This window comes from Heterocephalus glaber, unplaced genomic scaffold (genome assembly GCF_053883595.1).
Source record: "Heterocephalus glaber isolate CG9 unplaced genomic scaffold, H.glaber_assembly_v1.0 deba00001479, whole genome shotgun sequence".
Classification (NCBI taxonomy): Eukaryota; Metazoa; Chordata; class Mammalia; order Rodentia; family Bathyergidae; genus Heterocephalus; species Heterocephalus glaber.
The window spans coordinates 1574853-1595316 of record NW_028258316.1 but is presented as its reverse complement, the minus strand read 5'-3'; the positions used below and the strand labels follow the sequence as shown (position 1 = coordinate 1595316).

Sequence of the window (20464 nt, the reverse complement as noted above, 5' to 3'; positions counted from 1 at the left end):
GTATCAGATTGTCCCATCTCATTTCCCTTTGGGGTTGCTGTAGGTAATCCAGAAGTCTGTTTTTGAGGCTTATTTACATGTCTTCTCATTTCCATGGGGGGGGGGGGGTGCTTCTGGTGCCCACGCGACTCACCTTCTCTGCCCTAGGAGCTTGGGATGGTGGTGGTGAGTTTTAACTTATGATCAAAGTCTTGAGTTACAAGCCGAATGCAGGCTACTTGTGCTTCCAGATGGTCTCAGATACAGATGTAACCCTTAAAGAGTTCTGGAAAGATCATTAAAACATCTTTTCCTTTGTGGGGTTGAGAAATCCCAGGCCAATGTCTCTCTAGGGACACTGAGATCTGCCTGTGTACATGAGAGAGACTTTGAAGGCTGTATAGAGGAGCCTGAGCCTTCAGTTGACCAATTTGAGTTACAACCAGCACTGCAACGTAAGATTGACAGGAGTCAATGAAAAAGCAGGATAGCACAAATGACATAAAAAACCTGTTCACAGATGTCATGGCAGAAAACTTCTCAAGCAGGGAAAAAGAACTTGACATACAAATAAATGAGGCATGTAGAACTCCAATTACCCATGATCCAAAAAAAAAATCTAGAGCCGAATATTTAGCTCAGTGGTTCCGCCACCTGCCTTGCAAGCACAAGGTCCTGAGTTCGATTCCTGGTACAAAAAAAAAATCTACACCAAGACGCATAATAGTCAAGATTCCAGAAATTCAACACAAGAACAAAATATCTGAACTGAGTTTGCTGTGGCCACAACACAGAGTATTGTGTGATCACAGCAAGCTACTAGGGAACCAAGAACAGAACATTAAAACCTCTTAGGGAAAAGAAACAAATCATCTATAAAGAAAAGCCCATCAGAATCACGTCTCAACACAAACCCTCAAGTCAAGTAAAGCTTGGAGTGAAGTATTTCAAGCTCTAAAAACTATCTTTCAAAATGGATAGAGAAATAAGATAGTTCAATAACAAAGAACACCTGAAGAAATTCATGACCACCAAAGTAGCACTCCCAAATGTTCTGAAGAACATTCCAGAAAGATATAATGAGGACTACAACTCCATGAATGCCAACAGAATGCAACAGAACCCCACTAGGCAAGGCAAGCAATTAAACAGAAAGGAGAAAAAGGGAACAAACAACAGGAAAATAACATAACAAGGAAAAGTCAATACCTATCAGTTATAACCATCAATGTAAACAGTCTCAATTCACCAATCAAAAGAAACAGACTGGCAGAATGGATCAAGAAGCAAGATGCAACAATATGCTGCATTCAAGAAACACACTTAATTAAAAAAGAAATTCATAGACTTAAGGTCAGAGGATGGAAAACAATACTCCATGTGATAAGAAACCGAAAAAAAAGCAGGGGTAGCTATTCTATTTGCAGACAAAGTGGATTTCAAGCCAAGATTGATTAAGAGAGACAAAGAAGGTCACTACATCCTTGTAAAGGGAACAATCCAAGAGGAAGAGGTAATAATCATAAATACATATGCACTAAATACCAGCGCACCTAACTATATAAGACAAACATTAATGGACATGAAAAGTCAAATAAGCACTAATGCAGTTGTAATGGGGGACCTTAATACCCCACTGTCACAAATAGATCAACTAGGGCCATGGATGTAGCTCAGTGGTTCCGGTGCCTGCCTTGCAAGCGCAAGGTCCCGAGTTCGATCCCCGGTACCAAAAAACAACAACAACACACACACACAAATAGATCAACTAGACAAAAAAATCACAAAAAATATCAGAACTGAACCAAACTTTTGAGGAAATGGATTTAGTATATGTCTACATAGTGTTATACCTTACAATATCAGAATGTACATTCTTAGCTGCATGAGACATTCTCCAAAAGACCACATACTAAAGCTAGTTCATAGAACATGCTTAAATAAATGCAAAGGACTTGAAATTATTCCATGGATATTATCAGAACATACTGCAGTGAAATTAGGAATCAATGGCAAAGAAACCACAAGAACTTCATAAACACATAGAAATTAACAACATCCTGAACAATGAATGGGTCAAACGTGAAATTAAAGAAATTAGACAGTGTCTACAATTAAACAATAATGCCAATACAACATACTGGAATTTTTTTTTTTTTTGGTACCGGGGATCAAACTCAGGACCTTGCGCTTGTGAAGCAGGCAGTGGAACCACTGAGCTAAATCCCCAGCCCAACATACTGGAATTTATGGGATGCAATGAAAGCAGTCCTATGAAGGAAATTAATAGCAGTAAATTCTCATATCAGAAAAATGGGATTTAGTTCAGTGGTGTCATGCTTGCCTTAAAAGCTCAAGGTCCTGAGGTTCAATCCCCGTTATGGGGAGCGGGGGAGAGAGCAAGCTCAAATAAACAAGTTAATGTTGAACCTCAAGCTTCTAGAAAAGGAAGAGTAAGTCAAGCCCCAAAACTCATACGTGGAAGGAAATTATAAAGATCAGACCAAAAATTAATGCAATTGAGACTAAGAAAACAATACAAAGAATCAATGAATCAAAGAGTTGGTTCTTTGAAAGATGAAATAAAACTGACAAACCCTTAGCCAACTTTATCAAAAAAAAGACTCAAATCCATGCAATTAGGAATGAAAAGGGTGAAATCACAACAGACCCTGCAGAAATCCCGATCATCAATACCTTCAAGAAACTATCTATGGAAAACACAGAAGAAATGGGTCAGAATTCCTAGATACATATTAATTACTAAAGCTAAATCAAGAATGTATAAAAATTCTAAATAAACCAATATCAGCCAATGAAATTGAAGATGTAATTAAAAACCTACCAACAAAGAAAAGCCCAGGCCCTGATGGATTCACTGCTAAATCCTACAAGGACTTTAGAGAAGACCTAATGCTGCTACTTTTCAAAACCTTTTTTTTTGGCCATAAAAAGGAATGACATAATTTATGTGATTTAATTTGTGCAAGGGGTCCAGAATATGCAAATCTATCGAGACAGGGATATAGATTAGTGACTGTAAGAGGCTGGGAGGAGCGCAGAACAGGGAATGATTGCTTATGGGTATGAAATTTCTTTTCAGGGAGTGACAAAAATGTCTTGGAATTACTGGTAATTGTTGCATAACCTTGTGATTATACTAAAAAGCAGTTAATTTTACACTTTGTTATTTTTAGGGGTGAAGAGGATTTAACCCAGGGCCTCTAAGCATTCTACCCCTTGGCCTGGTTGTATACTTAAGATGGTGAATTTATTATATGACAATTAAAAAAAAACAGAATAGGAAGTCTATTTTCTGAGATTATATTGAGACTATAGTCTCCTATTAAATGAGAAAAGACCAGTGTGCATGATATGCTACCATACCCTAAAAATATATATATGTACATGCTTCATAGGCATAAAATATCTGCAAAGATAAGCAGGACACCAGACATTATTTCCTGGGTACAGGAAGGGAAAGCTATACTTCAGGGTGCTGCTTTGGACCTTCTGAATTTATTTTTTTTTGGACCTTTTGAATTTTGCAGAGTATAAGTGTTACCACTTCCAATTTCTTTTTTACAGAAAGAAAAAATAATGAATACTCTGATCATTATCTTTAGCATTTAAGAGATCAACTGCATTTTCTTCGGTAATAAACTTAAAAGATACTACCCATTTGATCAGATTTATTGTTTAGCAAGTGATGAGTATTTTAAATGCTTAATAATACTTTTATTCATTATATTTGTGCTTGTTTAACTTTCTCATGGAGAAAAAAAAAAAACCCCAGGCATAAAAATACCTGCTGGGGGGCCGGGGATGTAGCTCAGTGGTTCCACCGCCTGCCTTGTAACCACAAGGTCTTGAGTTTGATCCCCAGTACCAAAAACAAAAAAACAAAAAAACCCAAAACAAAAAAACCTGCTGGGCTTTCCACATAGTTTGGGTTTTTACAGATACTTGGGGGTGGTGTCTACGAGGTGGGCAGAGAGGCACCGCCAAGTGACCAGGCACGGGCTGTGACCTTTGACCCACTGCTCAGTCCCCTCAAGATCTGGCTTATGTTGTGCTCTCACTCTTCAGGCGTATTGCTGGGCAGCTGGTGCACAGTATCTTCCTTGCATGGTACCATGGCCTCTTAACAAAGAACCTGAAAAGTCTCACACTCGATCTTGTCTCCTAGTTTCTTCTCATATGACCCCTTGTTTCAAGTCTTTTGTACAGTATCTGTTCTCAGCACAAAAGCTGCATGAACCATCATTCAGGAAAGAAATCGTAACCATGGTAACAGTAACTCCACCTTCTGCCATTTGGTTCTCTAACTCATCAACCTCTTTTTCTTCATCTAAAATGGGACACTCATACCCTTCATGGCCACTCTAATGCCCCTGGAAAGCTTACTGTATTTTATTGTCGTGCCCCACGGGTGCTATGAGAGGGGCAAGATGAACATCTAACATAAGCTTAGATTAGGGGAAGCTTCCTGGACAAGGTGACTTCTAAGGAAAAACCTGAGGCAGTAAGCTAGGGGGGAGAAGGTGGCAAAGACTATTTCAACCTTCTTGAGCTACATCACCCACACTAATGTACTTCAGTCCTGATCTGGATACAAGTTCTTCGCCTAATGTGGTTTTTCCAACTCCTGGTGTACTGGTGATCAGGATGTTCAGGAGCACCACAGTCCCCGATGCCAGGCCCAGGCATGTCCACTTGCTTTCCCTGCACACTGTGGGGGCTCAAAATCTTTCATGGAGTTGAAAGGAAAGCGATACTCTCAAATTGATTCCTGGAGGCAAGCATTACCCTGGTACCAAAACCACAGAAGGCTCCAAACAAAAAAGAGAACTGCAGGCCAATTTCCCTAATGAACACAGGCACAAAAATCCTCAATAAGATACTGGCAAACAGAATGCAGCAGGGGCCGGTCACAAGCACAAGGACTTGAGTTCGATCCCTGGTAGCACAAAAGAAAAACCAGAATGCAGCAAATCATCAAATAGGTTATACACCACCATGACCAAACAGGATTCATCCCAGGGATGCAGAGGTGGTTCAAACATAGGTAAATCGATAAATATAATATACCACATCAACAGAGCCAAGGACAAGAACCATATGATCATCTCAACAGATGCAGAAGAAGTGTTTGACAAAGGCCAACACCCATTCATGATAAAAAAAAAAAAATCCCTAGAGAAAATTGGAATAGATGGTCTTTACCTCAATCTGATAAAAGCCACCTAGTGACAAATCAACAGCTAGCATCATACTGAATGGACAAGAACTGAAAGCTTTCACTCTAAAATCAGGAACAACAAGACAAGGATGTCCACTGTCACCACTCCTGCTCAACATAGTTCTGGAAACAGAGTAATTTAGACAAGAAAAAGAAATAAAAAGGAATAAGGGTAGGAAAGAAAGAAGTTAAATTAGCATTATTTGTAGATGATACGATACTCTACATAGAAGACCCCAAAAACTCTACCAAAAGACTTCTAGATTCAATAACCAAATTCAGTAGCATAACTGAATACAAAGTCAACACTCAAAACTCAATAGCATTCCTGTACACAAATAACTCACTGAAATTAGGAAAACAACACCTTTCACAATAGCATCCAAAAAAATGAAATACCTAGGGATCAATCTAATTTAGGAAGTAAAAGACCTTTACATGGAAAACTACAGTACTCTGAAAAAGGAGATCGAAGAGGATACCAGGAAATGAAAAGATATCCCTTTCTTTGGGTAGGAAGAACCAATATAGTAAAACTTACCATCCTTCCAACATTGGTACAGATTTAATGCAATCCTGATCAAAATTCCAATAACATATCTCACAGAATTAGAAAAAAGTCCTAAAATTCATTTGGAACCAGAAAAGACCTAGAAAATCAAAAGCAATTCTGGGCAAGAAGGCAAGGCAAGGGGCATCACAATCCCTGACCTGAAATTATACAAAGCTACTGTGATAAAAACAGCATGGTACTGGCAAAAAACAGACCCGAGGATCAAATGGCTTTTATTTTGTGGCACTGGGGACTGAACCCAGCTTCCCTCCATCTCCCTGCTCCCTCTAATTTTTAAATCATGAGACAGAGTCTAAGTTGCCCAGGCTGGACTCAAACTTGGAATATTGCTTCCCTGAGTGCTGGGATTACAGACTTGTGTCACCAAGGACTGGCTGACTGTGAGCGGCCTCTTCAACTCTGCCCCTAGCCAAGTGAAGGAAGACAGCGTGGCAGGAGGTGGTCACGGTTTTATTAGCAGAGACGGCAGTGTCTGCACGGGCACACTTCTGCTTTGTCCGATCTGCCCAGTGTAGCCTGCAGGCTGGGGAGGGCGAAGACTGCAGCCTAGGGCTTTGGCATGGCCTCTGGTGCTGAGTCTGCGGGAGAATGAGCGCCCCAACCTGCGTGGGCACCGCCTTCCATCCAGGAGAAAGGAACATTCAACCCCACCTGGCAAACTCCTTTCCGAAGGGACAAAAGATGCAGGCTGTGGCGGCCACAGTAACTCTGCCTGCACAAGTCTGAGCACCCCTCTGTGCACACTGTTCAGACCCAGGCACCTTCACACCAGGCCACACCACAGCACATGTGTGCAAACCACTGTCCACGGCTGGGTCCCCAGCACCTTGAGGGACCCTACCGGAAGAGCCGGTACATCCTGGGCAGGCGCCCGTCCCGGCTCGACAGTGCAGCCTGGATGTGCTCGTAGCTGGGCAGGCCGCTTAGGCTGCCCAGGGCCGCCACCGCAGGCTTCCCGCGCAGCATCTTTGCAGCGACCCGCTTGATGTCCTCCGGCTTCACGTCACCTAGCCAGAGCAAGATGCATCAGGCAAAGCCACGTGTCTGCACCCAACGCGGGACAAGGTGAGAGAGGGCGGAAGGAAGGCAGCTCCAGAGAAAGCTCAGCCCCCAGGTTCAGCTCTGTGGCAGCCTGACCAGGCTCTCCCACCTACCAAATGTGGCTGAGATGCCCTGCACGGGACCAGGATGGGCAGAGGCCGTGAGCCACATGCACTAGGGACTCTGCTGTGCCTGAGGACCCCCGGGTATGGAGGGCTGGTCACATCCTGAGGTGCCGAGTGGCACAGACGGGCTGGGGTTGGCTGCTGCGGCATCTGCCACAAGCCGTACTCACGGATGAGCGCGCAGAGCTCGTGTGGCAGCTTTCGGGAGTGGGTGGCCAGCACCTGCCGCCCCACATCCTCGAAGATCACGGGTCTGGACTCCAGGTTCATCATGAGCATGGACATCAACTGTGTCTTGGCCCGCTCCAGCTCAACCTGAGGGCCACAGGCACCGTGTGTCAGGTCACCCACAGCCAGCGAAGGGACAGCCAGGACCTCGGCAGGGCTCTCCCTGTGCTCAACACTGAGCACAGGTGCACGGGTGGGAGGAGCTGCACCCTGGGCGCCTGGCCCGTTTCCTGGGAGGGGGCTGCGCTAGGGGCAGGGACAAACCCCTGGTTCCTCTTTGCTGCAGGAGATTAAGTGGTTCTGGTTGCACCAGGGCCAGTGCACAGAACCTAAGCAACTGTTCAGCAGTCCCTCAGGCTTCTGGGGAGCAGCCTGCAAGATAGCACAGCACTGAGCTGCAACTGGGGACAAGGGAGCCCCAGAGAGGCCCCGGGAGGGCCAAGCCCGTGGGTCTGGCAGTCACTGTACCTTGAAAGACAAACTCTAAAAGATCCACTGTGGTACCCTTTTCTTGGTGGTCCAGGGATTGAACCCAGAGCCTGGCACATGCCAGGCAAGTGCTCTACCACTGAGCTTAGGTCCAAGCACCGGAACAGTGCCAGGCTGAGGCCAGGAAGGCCGCACACGGCGTCCACTCTACACTGTTCTCAAGAGATGGCTGAGGACACACACACTGCCCTGGGGACACTGCTGGCCACCCCCGTCCGATGCCGTGGGCAGGTCCAGAAGTGGTTCCAGCCTTCTTTACCGTGTCCACAGTTCCACCCATCAGGATAAATTCCTTCGTGATGATTTCTACCATTTCTCGAACCTGCGAAGGACAGCAGGAAACAAGGGTGTGAGCAGTCCCATCAGTCTCGGCCGCCCCCGGGCAGGATGCTGGCCGAGGCAGCAGCCCCTGCTTCCCGCTGCCTGCTTGCACCTGTCTTGGGTCAGCACTGGCATGAATGCACAGGAGGCCGGTGTCCTCGTAGCTGTGGTGGTAGGAGGTGGCGTTGTACATCCAGTGGTGCCTGCCAGGGGACAGGGAGCCGGGGCAGAGGGGACTGACCAGGCAGCATTAGGCCGTAGACACCAGAGAAAGGTGCCATGGCCTCAAGGGCCACATGCACAAGGCGCCCAGAGGACACCACAGACCTGTTGAGCACGTTGAGGTAGAGCCTGGAGAACATGCCCTTGCCTGGGCCGCCAGCTGAGAAGGAGCCGCCGCCTCCCATCATCATGTTCAGCACGGCAAAGGGGATGAAGTCCTCCTCCTGTAGGTGGAAGCGCTGCTCAGCCGGGAGCCACCCCCACACTGGCGTGCCGCCTGCTGTGCCCGGACTCACCAGGAAGGAGCAGCTCTCGAGGCCCACCATGATGTGCGTGAGCTCGGGGATGGGGGTTGGGCCCAGGCTGACATTGGACATGTCCCTCTCCAGCTGCAGCGAGACCAGAGGAGAGTTACCCGCCGGCCTGAGGCCTGTGCCCTGGCCGATGCCACGCACCTGACAGGACTCAGGCACGGGTCCCAGAGGCACACTGCAGAAGCAGCACAGCACTGCGTTACCTTGACGATCCCACCAGTGAACTGCGCCACGGATCTGTCCACATCCACAGCCCCCGTGTCCCCCCAGGCGGGCTGCACCCCCAGGAGGTGCTTAGTGGCGGACTCCACCAGGCGGTCGTGCTCCACGCCCACGCCGGCCAGCACCATGCGTGCAGGCGTGTAGTAGTTCCTCAGGTAGGAATGAAGCATTTCCCGGTCAATCCTTGCGATGTTCTCTGAGGGGCAAAATCGGTGGAGGCCCACCGTGTTCCCTCGGTAAGCAGCCTGAGGGAGGGAAGGACAGAAGCACCAGAACACGTGAGGGTCCCCGATGAGAAGCTATTGCCTGGCGCCATCTGAGCCTCTGGACAAACCAGACACCTAGGGACACCTCAGCTGTGGTCTGGCATCAGCAACTCTCTCTGGTGCATGCAAAAAAGTAGCAAAGCCTACCTCTCTAGAGTGAAAAGAAAACCAAGTAAGTAAAATAAAGGAAATGGTAGCATAGACGGAAACGGTAGTCAGCCCGTTACTGCAAGAAAAATGTAAACACCACTAAAGGCTAACCCAAAGCGAAGAGGCAGAGCGCTTGGCTGCCTGACACACAGACCCTGGGTTATACGCCAAGTACTGGATAAGTGAAGAGACACACAGGAGACTGAGTGTTCCGTAAACACCCAGGGCCCACAGGACAGCAGGGCCCTCCAGTCCATGCTGAGCCAGAGACCTGGTGGGGACGTGGGGCACATGTGAGCTCCTGTTACCTCGTGGATCATCTCAGTGAGCAGTGGTTCCGGGTCGGGCCGCATGTTCAGGTCTTCCAGCTCGAACTGGACAGCCATCCGTGTCATTTCCAGCTCCTCATCTGCAGGGAACCGAGGCAGGGCTCAGCCTGTGTCAGCGAGTGAGCCACCTGCAGCACTCATCCTGAGGCCCAAGCCAGCCACGCCCGAGGGAGGCAGGTGCTGTGGTCACCTCTGCCTTTGCCAGGACAGAGGCTGGAGAACAGGAAGTGGGGATTCGGGCCTCAGCCTGTGCTCCTCTCTGTGGGGTCCCACTGGAAGCTCTGGCTGGCTTGCCCGTGAAAGGCACTGGGGGACCTCATCTGTCTGTTCCAAGTGAGGCTCTGAGGACACAAGTCTGGAAAGAAAGGCGCTTAGGGTAGGGGAATAGACCAGTGTGGCCATTCCACCAGCTCCTTGCGATCCTAACACAAAACTGCAGCCCTGGCACACTGGGACCGGGCTGCTGTGCCACACATGTCAGATGCCAGGACAGCCAGCAGCCCCTCTGGCACCCCTCCCAGCAGGGACTCAAGTCCTGTCATTTGTAAGGCCAGAAAGGCTTAAAAAGGCAGACTCCCAGCAGCATGCCACCACAGTGTAAAGATAGAGTAAGGGTTTCTGACATGCAATTCCAGTAAAAGCTTTGAAGGATAGAGATGCATCAGAGCACTGAGCACTCATGACAGTGAGTGTGCACACAGAGCGCACGCTTTACACTGGGCCCTGGGCTTGCCAAGGACTTTCTGGTCCCTGGCACTCTCCAGGTGACACTGTGGGTTACTGCAGGGTGAGCCCCAGCCCCAATAGCACAGTGCTGCTCCTCAGCACTGCGGCCACTGGCAACCCTCCTGCCCCAACCCCAGGACCCCCACCCCGAGTGCCATCCACACCTGTCAGGCGAGGCTGCAGAACCACGTCAGCCAGCAAGCCCACCACGGTGTCTAAGCCTCTGCTGTCAGCAGACACGGCATACATGGTCGTGTCTCTGGAAGAAACAACCCAGTGACACTGAGTCTACACCCAGCACAACACCTCGGGCTGTGCTGTGTGCAAGGGGTGCTTAAGCACTGTGATCTAGACCCAGCAGGCTCACTTCCCTTCCCTCTTAGTAGTGTGAGTTCCTGGCAGGAGGAGCCACAGCATCTGCAGAAGCTCTGAGTGAAAGACACCGCTGAGTCACCACAGCCAATCCACCCAGGCATCGGTAAGCGCAGGCTCTCTTAGGGGCCACTGTCCAGCCTGTGCCATGGACAAGTGACCCAACTGGCTGACTTGGAAATGTTCAGGTGGGCTCAGGGGAAAGGCTGGCTGGCCAGGCTCTGAGGGGCCCACAGTCGAGCTGTCTGTCACTGTGTGAGGCCCTGCATGGCCACAAACATGGGAAGTGGGGCGAGGGCAGGAGCAACAGCCCAAGCTGAGGACACAGCCGCCCACCAAAAAAGGGGTTCACTAGAATCAGGAGGAGACTGGAGGACTGGATGTGCCACCTAAATTCTCAGCGCTTAACATGCTTTTTGCATTTAGCATTCAGATGGAAACATCCAGCCGTTCCTAACCATCTGATCTGTGTCTACCCGCTCCTATGTCCCAGAGCTCTCTGAGTGTGCACTGCTCCCCAAAGCCACCCCGCCACACTCCAGTCCACATGGTTCTCCTCCTTGTCCCAAAAAGCTGCTGCTGCTTCTAGCCAAACCCAGGCCTCTCCTGTGCATGGGTCTAGAACACCCCAGCAGATCTGGCCATAACAGTCCCAATGTCACGCTTCCTGATTCCCTTCCAACTCCAGACCAAGGGCTGGGGATTTAGCTCAGCGGCACCATGCCTGGCTTGCAAGTGCAAGGTCCTGAGTTCCATCCTCAGTACCATAAAAAAAAAAAAACCCAAAAAACCAAGAAACCAAAATGCTGAAATTCCAATCCAGACCAAGCTCCTCACCTGTGGCCCCTGCTCCCTCACCACCCCTGGCTCGTGGGCCCATGCTGTGTGAATGGCCTCTGCCTGACCTGTGAGCACCTTGGGACCCGGGCCTGCAGCCAGCCCAGCTGAAACTATGGGGCAGCGGCCTTCCCAGGACTGCTTCCCAGGGTCACTGCCGCCACCCGTGGTCTTGGTCCCAGCCCCCACTCCACTCTCCATCTGAGCCAGGGCTCCTTCTCATTTGCTCCAGCACAGGAAGCCAGTGTAACAGCTGTGTACCTGGAGGTCTGGCAGTCGCAGATGCCCCCATGCTTCTCCAGGGTGAGCAGAATCTCATCTTTGCTGTCAAATCGAGCAGTAGACTGACAAAAATAAACACAAAAGCTTAAATAGACAAAATAACTTGCAAAAAAAGCCTTTAAGAAAACTCCTTTTTTTCAAAACACACAAACACAAATTACATTTTAACTTACAAGACTCCTTATTAGCATTAACTTGATAACTTGAGTCATTTATCAAAATAACTACCCTGGGTGGGAAAACCCCCTCAAAAAAAACACAACAAAAACCAAAACACCCCATCCTAAGCACAGCCTTCAAAAATCACACATTGGAAACTGACCGAAAATGCCAATTTCTCCAAAAAGTGAGCAAGCCCGCTGATGTATTTTGCTTCGTATCTTGATCCTGAATTAATAAGAACTGGTAATAAAAGAAAGTAGGTTAAACCAGATATTCAAAATAGGCAATTTAAACAGAACCTTTCAAAATTGTGACTCCCAACAGCCTGAGGTAATTAGATGAGGGTGACAGCCGAATTTGCTGTCTTGTGATGACAGTTCCACAGGTATACAGTGGTGTCTCGGTTCACAAACTTAATTTGTTCCATGACTTTCGGGAAGACGGCCACATTTGTGTTTGCATGGGGAAAGCCTATGTTGTGTTTGTCATCCAATGTGGAGTTTGTGAATGGAAGCAAAATTTCTTTGAATGCTTTTGTTTGAAAACAGAATTATTTGCGAACAGAAGTGTTCATGAACCGGGGCCTTACTGTACGCACCAACATTTGTGAAGGCCTACCATGGTTTATGAGGAAAATTTCTAGGATTACAGAAAGGTAGAAAAAAAGGGAGGGGACATCCTACCCTAAATACTACTAACAAAAATGGCCATTGCCGAAGTTCTCAGGGTTTTTTCTTTTTTTCACAGGATCGACCCCAGGGGCACTGTACCACTTAGATACATCCCTATGCCCCCGCTCCCTTTTTTGAGACAGGGTCTTACAAAATTGTCAGTATGATGCCAGGACTGGCCTTGAATTCACAACCCTCCTGCCTCACCCTCCTATCTCAGATCACAGGCTTCCACTACCACACCCGAAGAGTTTCCGGTTTTTAACATGCTTCCACTCAAAGCACAGCTCACAGAGGACTTGCTAATTAAGACTGACACTCAGCTGAAACACATCAAGTTAAAAAAAATGAGAGCGGCTACTTGCGACACATAACAGTACTTACTTCCCACCGTACAAAACTGTCCAAATTTATTCTGAGACGCCACACGGAGCCCATTATCCAGTGTGGTAACTTTGGTTTCAAACTTTTCCTGTCCGTCAAGGGTAGCAAAAATAGGCTTGGGTACTCCAGGCAAGGGAGTAGAGAGGGGGATGTTGGCGTAGGCGCCTCCACTACTAAACTGCCTGTGTGCGGGGAGTCCAAATCTGCAAGAGAAAGAAGCTCATTACAACAGGGGAGCCGAGCACACAGGCAACGTCCACTTGGGTGCAGGTTCTGTCGGAATTAAGTCAGCGGTGTCCTTCTACAAGCTTCGAGGGACAACGCCCGGAGCGACCAGGACCCTGGCTCAGCCAGGACACAAAGTAAGACGGTTCAGTTCTTTGGTCCTAACTGCCAAGCGCCCAAGCAGGCTTGTAACGAGAAGTCACTCTAAGGGCAGTTTCCACTGCAAGCCCCTGGGCAGCCCTGCCCTTCCACACCGCGCGCCCTTGGTGGGGCTGCACGACCCTGCACCGTCAGGCCTCGGCCTCCCTAGCAGGGCGGTCCCGGTCACAATTCCTGGAACGCGGGGCTCCTCACCGCCGGAGCCCGTCCTTCCGCACGCCCGCCCTTCGTCATCTCCTGCCTTAGATGTCGCCGCCGCCGCGCTTTCCCTCCTGTCTACCCTTTCCTATTTCGTAGCACAAAGCCTCCGCGTCAAGGCGACTCCCGATGCCGGGCTGTGCTCGCGGCCCCCCGGCCCCCCGGCCCCCCGGCCCCCCGCGTCCAGAGGACAGCCAGCTCACCTCGACCGCCGGCCCCAGTACCCGGAGCCGCGCAGCAGCCGCGCTGCCACCAGGACCGCCACCGCCATCGCGCCCGCCGCCCTTCTGCCGTCACTTCCGCTTCCGGCTCGTGTCCCACCCACCCGCGCTTCCGGTCCGCGGGGCGGCAGCGGCCGCGGGAGCTCGGAGGGGAGGCGCCGGCGGGGCCATGGCCCCGGGTTAGGCGACCGGCGGCGGCAGCGGCGGCGATGTCGGGCTACGCGCGCTGCCCGGGCGCGTCCCCGCTGTCCCGGGCGCGGAGCCTTGTGGTGACGGACGGTGAGCCCGGCCGCGGCCGGGGGGCGGCCGGGGGCGGGCGGGGGTGAAGCCGCTGTCGTTGTCGCTTACAGCTCCTGCGTTCTGTGAGCGCCGGTCTTGCCTGCCCCAGCTAGACTGCGGGCGCCCCCCCTTCCTCGGCTTTCGGCCGACGTTTATATGCTATGTGCCCAGCCCGGTGCTGGCGTCCGTGGGAGACACAGGTGAGAGTCGGGGCGCAAACCTTCAGGGAGCCCCGCGCCGGCCGAGCGCCCCCTGCCCAGCTACGGGCGGGTCGGGAGCCCGGCAGCCCGGCAGGAAGGTCGATGCCCGGGAGCACGGAGACGCCTTCCTTCCCGGCGGGCTAGCGGGCAAGGTGTCGAGACAGCCGCACCTGGCTCGTCCTGCTGCCACCACGGCGAGCAAGCGGCGGTGTCCGGGTCCAGGCACTTCCAGAATGTTGCCCGGCTCCAGAGCTGTGCTCGCCCCAAGCTGGAGCAGAGTCTGCTGGGCACAGGGCCCCTCGCGCTCCCAGAGAGAGGCCAGGGCACCGGCGAGGGCCAGAGCTCCCGGCTTGTTCTCCAAAGCAGCCTGGGGAGTGAGGGCCACTGCAGTGGTCACACAGCTTCCCGTGATGTGGGCGGTGACCATATCTCTTTGCAGCTTTTGGCTATGGAAAGGGCAAATGTACTAAGCAAGGTCCATCAGGAGCCCACCAGACACGTTTTGGAGGTAGAGTAGTTCGGTGATCCACGCGCTTTCTGGTCACACACCACACAGTGCCAGGCACACGTCCAGCCACATGGCTGCCAGTCTGACAAGATCTCAGGGCTGTGCCTGGACCCCAAAAGAGCAGATACAGGTAGAATCCCAAAGGTTCCACTCGACCCTGGAGGTGAATAGGGAATGAGAACCTTACACATGAGGGACATGAGGGAGGTGGAAAGTCCCCCTGAGAGGGTGAGGAGATAGCAGGGTGGGGTGACAGCAGCCCCCTACACGTGGGCTAGCACCAGGGAGAGGCTCCAGGAAGGGCTGGGCCGCAGGAAAGTGTGGCAGTCAGGTGCGGAGGGTGGGGAATGTGAACTGGGTGAGAAGATCAGGACTGATGTGAGCAGTTCCCAAGCTCAGCAACCCCTGAGAAGCTTGAAGCCCCAAGTGCAGATCCCCCTTCCCCTGTTACTGAGCTTGCTTTGTCGCACCACGTCATAAAGATCCTGGAGTGACGTGGGGGTGTGGCTCAGACAGAGCCCTTGCCCAGCGAGTGAGGCCCTGGGTTCCAGCACCAGAATGACTCCAGGGGTTCCTAGGGGCCCAGAGGGTGAGGGACAGGGGAGAAGTGAGCGTACAGAAACATCTGTCTCACCCTCTTTGGGGGCAGCTGGCTTGCCCCCTGGTGTCACCCGGGTCAGGTGGCATCTCGAGGGTGGCTTTTCCCAGTAGGTGCAGTCGTGCCCTGGAAAGGGAGGAAGGGGAAGGCTCCCTTTGAATGATCTTCATGATGCTTATTATTTCAGATGACAAACCTGAAGACCTTGAAGACGCAAATCCATTCTCCTTTAAAGAGTTTCTGAAAACTAAGAACCTCAGCCTGTCAAAAGATGACATGAGCAACACTAGAGTTTACCCAAAGGTAGAATTGAGACCTTGGAGGCTGGCACTGGTCCTTGTGGCCCTGGGCGGGGACACACGTGAAGCAGGGCTGCTGCTACTTCTGTGGAGGAGCCCTGTTGAGTTGACAGCTGCTCGGCCCCTGTGGTAAAGAGCTGGGCCTTTCTCCCTTGTGGTGCCAGGGATTGAGCCCAGGACCTTGTGCAGGCTAGGCAGGCACATCACTGAACTGTGAACTTTGATATGGGCCTCACTAAATTACCCAGGCTGGCCCCGAACTTGCCTCAGCTCCCAGAGTAGCTGGGAATGTAGTCTATACTGTCAGGCCTAGCTAGGATGGGCCTCTCTTTAGGTTCCAGGCTCAGTAGAAGAAGGCCAGTGATGGCTTCTGGCTACAGGGTTTGCCTCTGCGGTTTCAGGAAGCCTCAAGGCGCTCCCTGGTGTTGGACCCCGGCTCCCCGACCGGCCAAGCTATGGGCTTCAGCCTAGACTATCAGCAGCCGTTCTTTGAAGACCTGACTGGGGCAGGTGACCTCCTGGATGAGGATGAAGACAAGGAGGATGGGTGGAATGGGGCCTATCTGCCATCTGCTGTGGAGCAGACCCACTCTTCCCGAGCCACCACCAGCACATCCCCCTGTGGCACCTACCTGTCCTTCTCCACCGCATCGGAGCTGGCAGGGCCCGAGTCTCTGCTCCTGTGGACAGCGAGTGACACAGACTCGCGCGTGTCCCCAGCATCCCCGTCTGGGAGTCCAGACATGGACTTCGAGGCCCGAGGAGAGTCCCTGGGAGACAGACAGCTGCAGACGCTGCAGATAAGTTACGAAGCAGTAAGTGAGGGCTGGGTGGTACCCGGCGTGGAGCAGGGGCTGAGCAGTGTCCTGGGGCCGTCCTGTCTCCCCAAGGGACGCTCATGTAACCGCTGCTGCAAGAGTTTCCCCACGGAGAGCTGTCCCCTTGGTTGGCTTTAGGTACCTAGTGAGTATCACCAACCAAAAAGTATGGGGACTATGCTGGGTGTGATGGTGCACACCTGTAATCCCAGCACTTGAGAGCCTGAGGCAGGAGGATCGCCATGAGTTTGAGGCCAGGCTGGGCTCCATAGTGAGTTCAAGGCCAATTTGGGCTACAAAGTGAGACCATATCTTAAAAGGAAAAAAAAAAATGTACCAAGACGAGTTAGGAAGCCAGGCCCACTTGGAGTGTGGTGATGTGCTCAGGGATGGCTGGTGAGCACCACGGGCTCGGGGACACCTTGCCAAGTGTTCTTAGTGAAGACTGAAAAGTCATACTCATTTAAAGGGGCCATGAGTAGAATTGGAGTCTGTGGCCCCAGGTCTTCCCTTGTTGTTGGTGCTGAGGGCCTCTGGTGACCCAGGGTGTTTGTCCCTCTGTCCAGTCCAGGCAAGGCGCGGCTCCATGGTACCACACTCGCCTGGCACCACAGAAATCAAAGCCCAGAAGTGGCAGCGCCCATCACAGAAGCTTTACGCTCCTGAGTGAGATGTTCTGGGTTTCTAACGAGGGTTTTCTTTCTCTACAGCTGAAAGATGAAAATTCTAAGCTAAGAAGAAAGCTGAATGAGGTTCAGAGCTTCTCTGAAACTCAAACTGAAATGTATGTAAGCTTTTAGTCAGGAGTTGGCTCAAAATGTCCTCTACCACCCAGGGAAATCTATTCTAAGTGACGACAATACCCAGGGTTGTGTCTGGATGTTCTTGTATCATACACCTTTCCAGGACGCATTTTTCCCCCAGTACTGGGGATCGAACCCCAGGCCTTCATGCTGAGCCATATTCCTCCCCCCCTTTTTAAATTTGAGACAGGGTCTCGCCAAGTTGTATAGGCTGGGTTTGAACTTCTGCTCCTCCTGCCTCAGCCTCCCAGAGTGTGGGGATTTTAGGGGTGCATCACCACACCAGCTCTGTGTAAAGCTTTTTAAACATCTGACTCAAACCAAGCAAACTCCTGCACAGCCAGCAGAGCTTGAGGCTCCCCGAGACCTGCTCAAGGACACTCGCGGTGGTCGGTGGGCCTCCACGCCTGGGCTTCATGGTCGAACCATGAGCTCGGAGTGGCTTTATCCAACAATGAAACTGAAGTGCTTTTCATTTAAACTAAAACTGTCCTTGGAAATAGCTGCATGAATCAATGCCTCAGATTTTTCCTTCCACCAGGGTGAGGACGCTTGAGCGGAAGCTGGAAGCGAAGATGATCAAGGAGGAGAGCGACTACCATGACCTGGAATCGGTGGTGCAGCAGGTGGAGCAGAACCTGGAGCTAATGACCGTACGCGGGGCTCTCTCTGGGCTCGGGGTGCTCCTGGAGAGGGGCTGCCACTGCCGTCGCGAGCCTGCCGTGGCGTCCCTTGGGTGGACCAGGGTCCCTGGGCGTGGTGTCACCCTGTGCTGAGGGCCAGGCGTCCCCCAGGCCATCGGTGTGCAGAGCCGAGCCCAGGTTCCGTGGGCTGGATCCCCGGTCCTGGGTGGTGTGGAGGGGCTGGGGTTGGGCTAGGAAGCGACCTGATTGATACACCCTCAGTGACGCAGATTTTGTTTGTGTTTTGGGCAACAGAAACGGGCGGTGAAGGCAGAAAATCATGTCATGAAGCTGAAACAGGAAGTGAGCTTGCTCCAGGTAATGAGAGAAAGGGTGTTTCCCTGTTCTTTACAGTCACATACGAGTGAAGTCAAGAAAAATCATGGGGTTTTCCCTGTGCCCCAGTAGGACAGCACCGCTTTCTGCTTAGGCCTGTTAGGGTGAGGGACAGTCTGTGCCTGTCCCTGAGCGTGACCCGCCTAGGTTGCCTGGTATGCTCTCCGCTTTGCCGCCAAGGTCCTGAGAGACCATTCCCCGCCCCTCCCAGGCACAGGTCTCCAACTTCAAGCGGGAGAACGAAGCCCTGCGGTCGGGCCAGGGCGCCAGCCTGACAGTGGTGAAGCAGAACACCGACCTGGCCCTCCAGAACCTCCGCATGGTCGTGAGCAGCGCACACACATCTATAAAGTGAGTGCCAGGGCCCGGAAGCCTTGCCTTGGGGCAGGTGAAGGTAAGATGAGGGTGATGTGGTCCAGGCTGTGTGCCAGGCTGGACAGGCAGCTCCAGGGAGAGAGAGGGCCCAGTGGCCCTCCAGTCCCATCCGGGCAGCTGAGCCAGCTTCGGAACCTTCTGCCTCGGAGGAGCTTCCCGCTGAGGGCTGTGGCCATCATCACAGATGGATCCAGCTCTTTCACCCACAAGACGCTGAAGTTGGGAATAAAGGGAGTGGCGTAGCTTCTCTCCTACTGCACACACCCAGGGACACCACAAAAGGCCTCTGACGCTCCTGAGCAATGTCGCTGGCACATTAACACAATCAGAGATGCTCCTCGCCGTGCAGCCCCACCCAAGGCTGAAAGGACCAGACATTAAAAATGCATTGAACACACTAACCGGGACCACAGCTCAGCACCCCAAACCTCAGCTGCCCCCCTTGATCACGGGGTGAGACTCAGGAGCCCGGCCACATGGCCAGCCTGGGAAGGGTCGACGATTGGGTGGTTTCTGCTGGATGTGCATTGTTTCTGCTGTTAGAAGTCACCCTGCATCTGCACCTGTCCCCCAGGGGTCAAGCCCACAGGCCTGGTGTGGGTCACCCGCGGTGCACTCGTGGGCAGGGAGGACCATCCTGCCAATTCTGGAGCCCCGCTGCCACTGTCCTCCCATCACTGCTGTGAACACTTACAGTAATAGCCCCCGATCTCTGTTTTCATTGTAGGCAGCTGGTTTCCGGAGCAGAAACGTTGAATCTTGTTGCTGAAATCCTTAAATCTATAGACAGAATTTCTGAGATTAAAGACGAGGAGGAGAACTCCTGAGCACCACTGGGTACTCTCAGCTCCCGGCTCTGTTCACCCGGATGACCGTCACTCATCTGAGCATGCAGCTGCACCCCAGCTATGCATCCTGCACTGAGTCGAGTGCTTATCACAAGACCTAACGCAGTGTTGTCGGTCACCGCTGTAGGAGCGGCACCTGTGTGTCGCACCAGTGGTTTATAAACGGTCCTTGGTGAAATTCTGCATTATAGATTCAATAATCTACTGGGAGGAACTTTTATACAATCTAGTGGTTTGGAAAAAGAACACTAATCAGCCACTGCACTAAATAGCTCCATCATCACCTCAGAACGCGTAGCACTGCAGGGCACCCTCAGTGGGTCCTGCTTGGTGCTGCGAGTTGACCCCTAGTGGCCGGGATGTGTACTCATGCCTTTTGCTGTTGCTCAGTCCCCCAGGGCTGACAGCTCACACTGAGGCCTTGGCAGGGCAGCCTCTGTGCTCAGTGGGCTAAGTGTGGAGGCACCGCCTGGTGGATGTTGCCACCCTCCCACTCGGATTCGGGGGGCCCAGGCCACACATTCCATGTTAGGGAGCCATCTGCCCTCAGCTTGAAAAGCCGTTTTTGGCTGGAGGGTTTGGTCTACTTTTCAAGTGACATTTTGTACAGTGATGTGTAGGATTCAGGAATGTAGTGTGCAGAGCTTCCTGGTGGCACAAGGCCTGGGGGCTATCCTCTTTCCTGCCTGGAGAGGGACAGCAGGGACCCTATGCTTTGTTAGCTATTTTCCTATACATGGTTTTGTTTTAATATGTTTAATCCTATAGCATTCTTGTTTAAATAAATCCTGAATCTCACACATGCTGTGTTTTCATTCTGACTTGGCCCATTCTTCATGCCGAGGCCACAGAGCTGTTCTCCAGTGCTGCTGCATGCGTCCTGGTCATTCTCATCCCTGGTGACCAGTGCCCTTTCATCCAGCCCCCAGATCCTTGCCCTTGGGGTCAGGGTCAGACAGCAGGGACCAGCAAGTTACA

General features: G+C 51.7%; 2 protein-coding genes across 6 annotated transcripts; one reads left to right on the top strand and one right to left on the bottom strand.

Annotated features, from left to right (window-relative positions):
* Positions 1 to 6229: 6229 nt before the first annotated feature.
* Positions 6230 to 13852, bottom strand: Pmpca (peptidase, mitochondrial processing subunit alpha). Of its 2 annotated transcripts, XM_004848919.3 has the most exons (13): positions 13722 to 13852; positions 12937 to 13139; positions 12042 to 12121; positions 11699 to 11781; positions 10393 to 10487; positions 9482 to 9582; positions 8739 to 9002; positions 8518 to 8610; positions 8327 to 8445; positions 8112 to 8202; positions 7938 to 8000; positions 7132 to 7276; positions 6230 to 6802 (listed from the first exon to the last, which is right to left on the bottom strand). In XM_004848919.3, the coding sequence occupies exons 1-13, from the start codon at positions 13787 to 13789 to the stop codon at positions 6633 to 6635; spliced, it is 1575 nt and encodes a 524-aa protein (XP_004848976.1). In that variant the 5' UTR covers positions 13790 to 13852; the 3' UTR covers positions 6230 to 6632. The 2 variants fall into 2 exon arrangements, with proteins under 2 accessions (XP_004848976.1, XP_004848975.1); XM_004848918.4 differs by lacking the exon at positions 6230 to 6802 and having other exon boundaries at positions 6823 to 7276.
* Positions 13853 to 13870: 18 nt separating this feature from the next.
* Positions 13871 to 20284, top strand: Entr1 (endosome associated trafficking regulator 1). 4 transcript variants are annotated; one of them, XM_004848914.3, is made up of 10 exons: positions 13949 to 14018; positions 14090 to 14218; positions 14658 to 14726; positions 15512 to 15627; positions 16025 to 16438; positions 17152 to 17225; positions 17786 to 17897; positions 18183 to 18245; positions 18475 to 18614; positions 19366 to 20284. In XM_004848914.3, the coding sequence occupies exons 1-10, from the start codon at positions 13949 to 13951 to the stop codon at positions 19463 to 19465; spliced, it is 1287 nt and encodes a 428-aa protein (XP_004848971.2). In that variant the 3' UTR covers positions 19466 to 20284. The 4 variants fall into 4 exon arrangements, with proteins under 4 accessions (XP_004848972.2, XP_004848974.2, XP_004848971.2 ...); XM_004848915.3 differs by lacking the exon at positions 14658 to 14726 and having other exon boundaries at positions 13871 to 14018; XM_004848917.3 differs by lacking the exons at positions 14090 to 14218; positions 14658 to 14726 and having other exon boundaries at positions 13887 to 14018.
* The last annotated feature ends 180 nt before the right edge of the window (positions 20285 to 20464 follow it).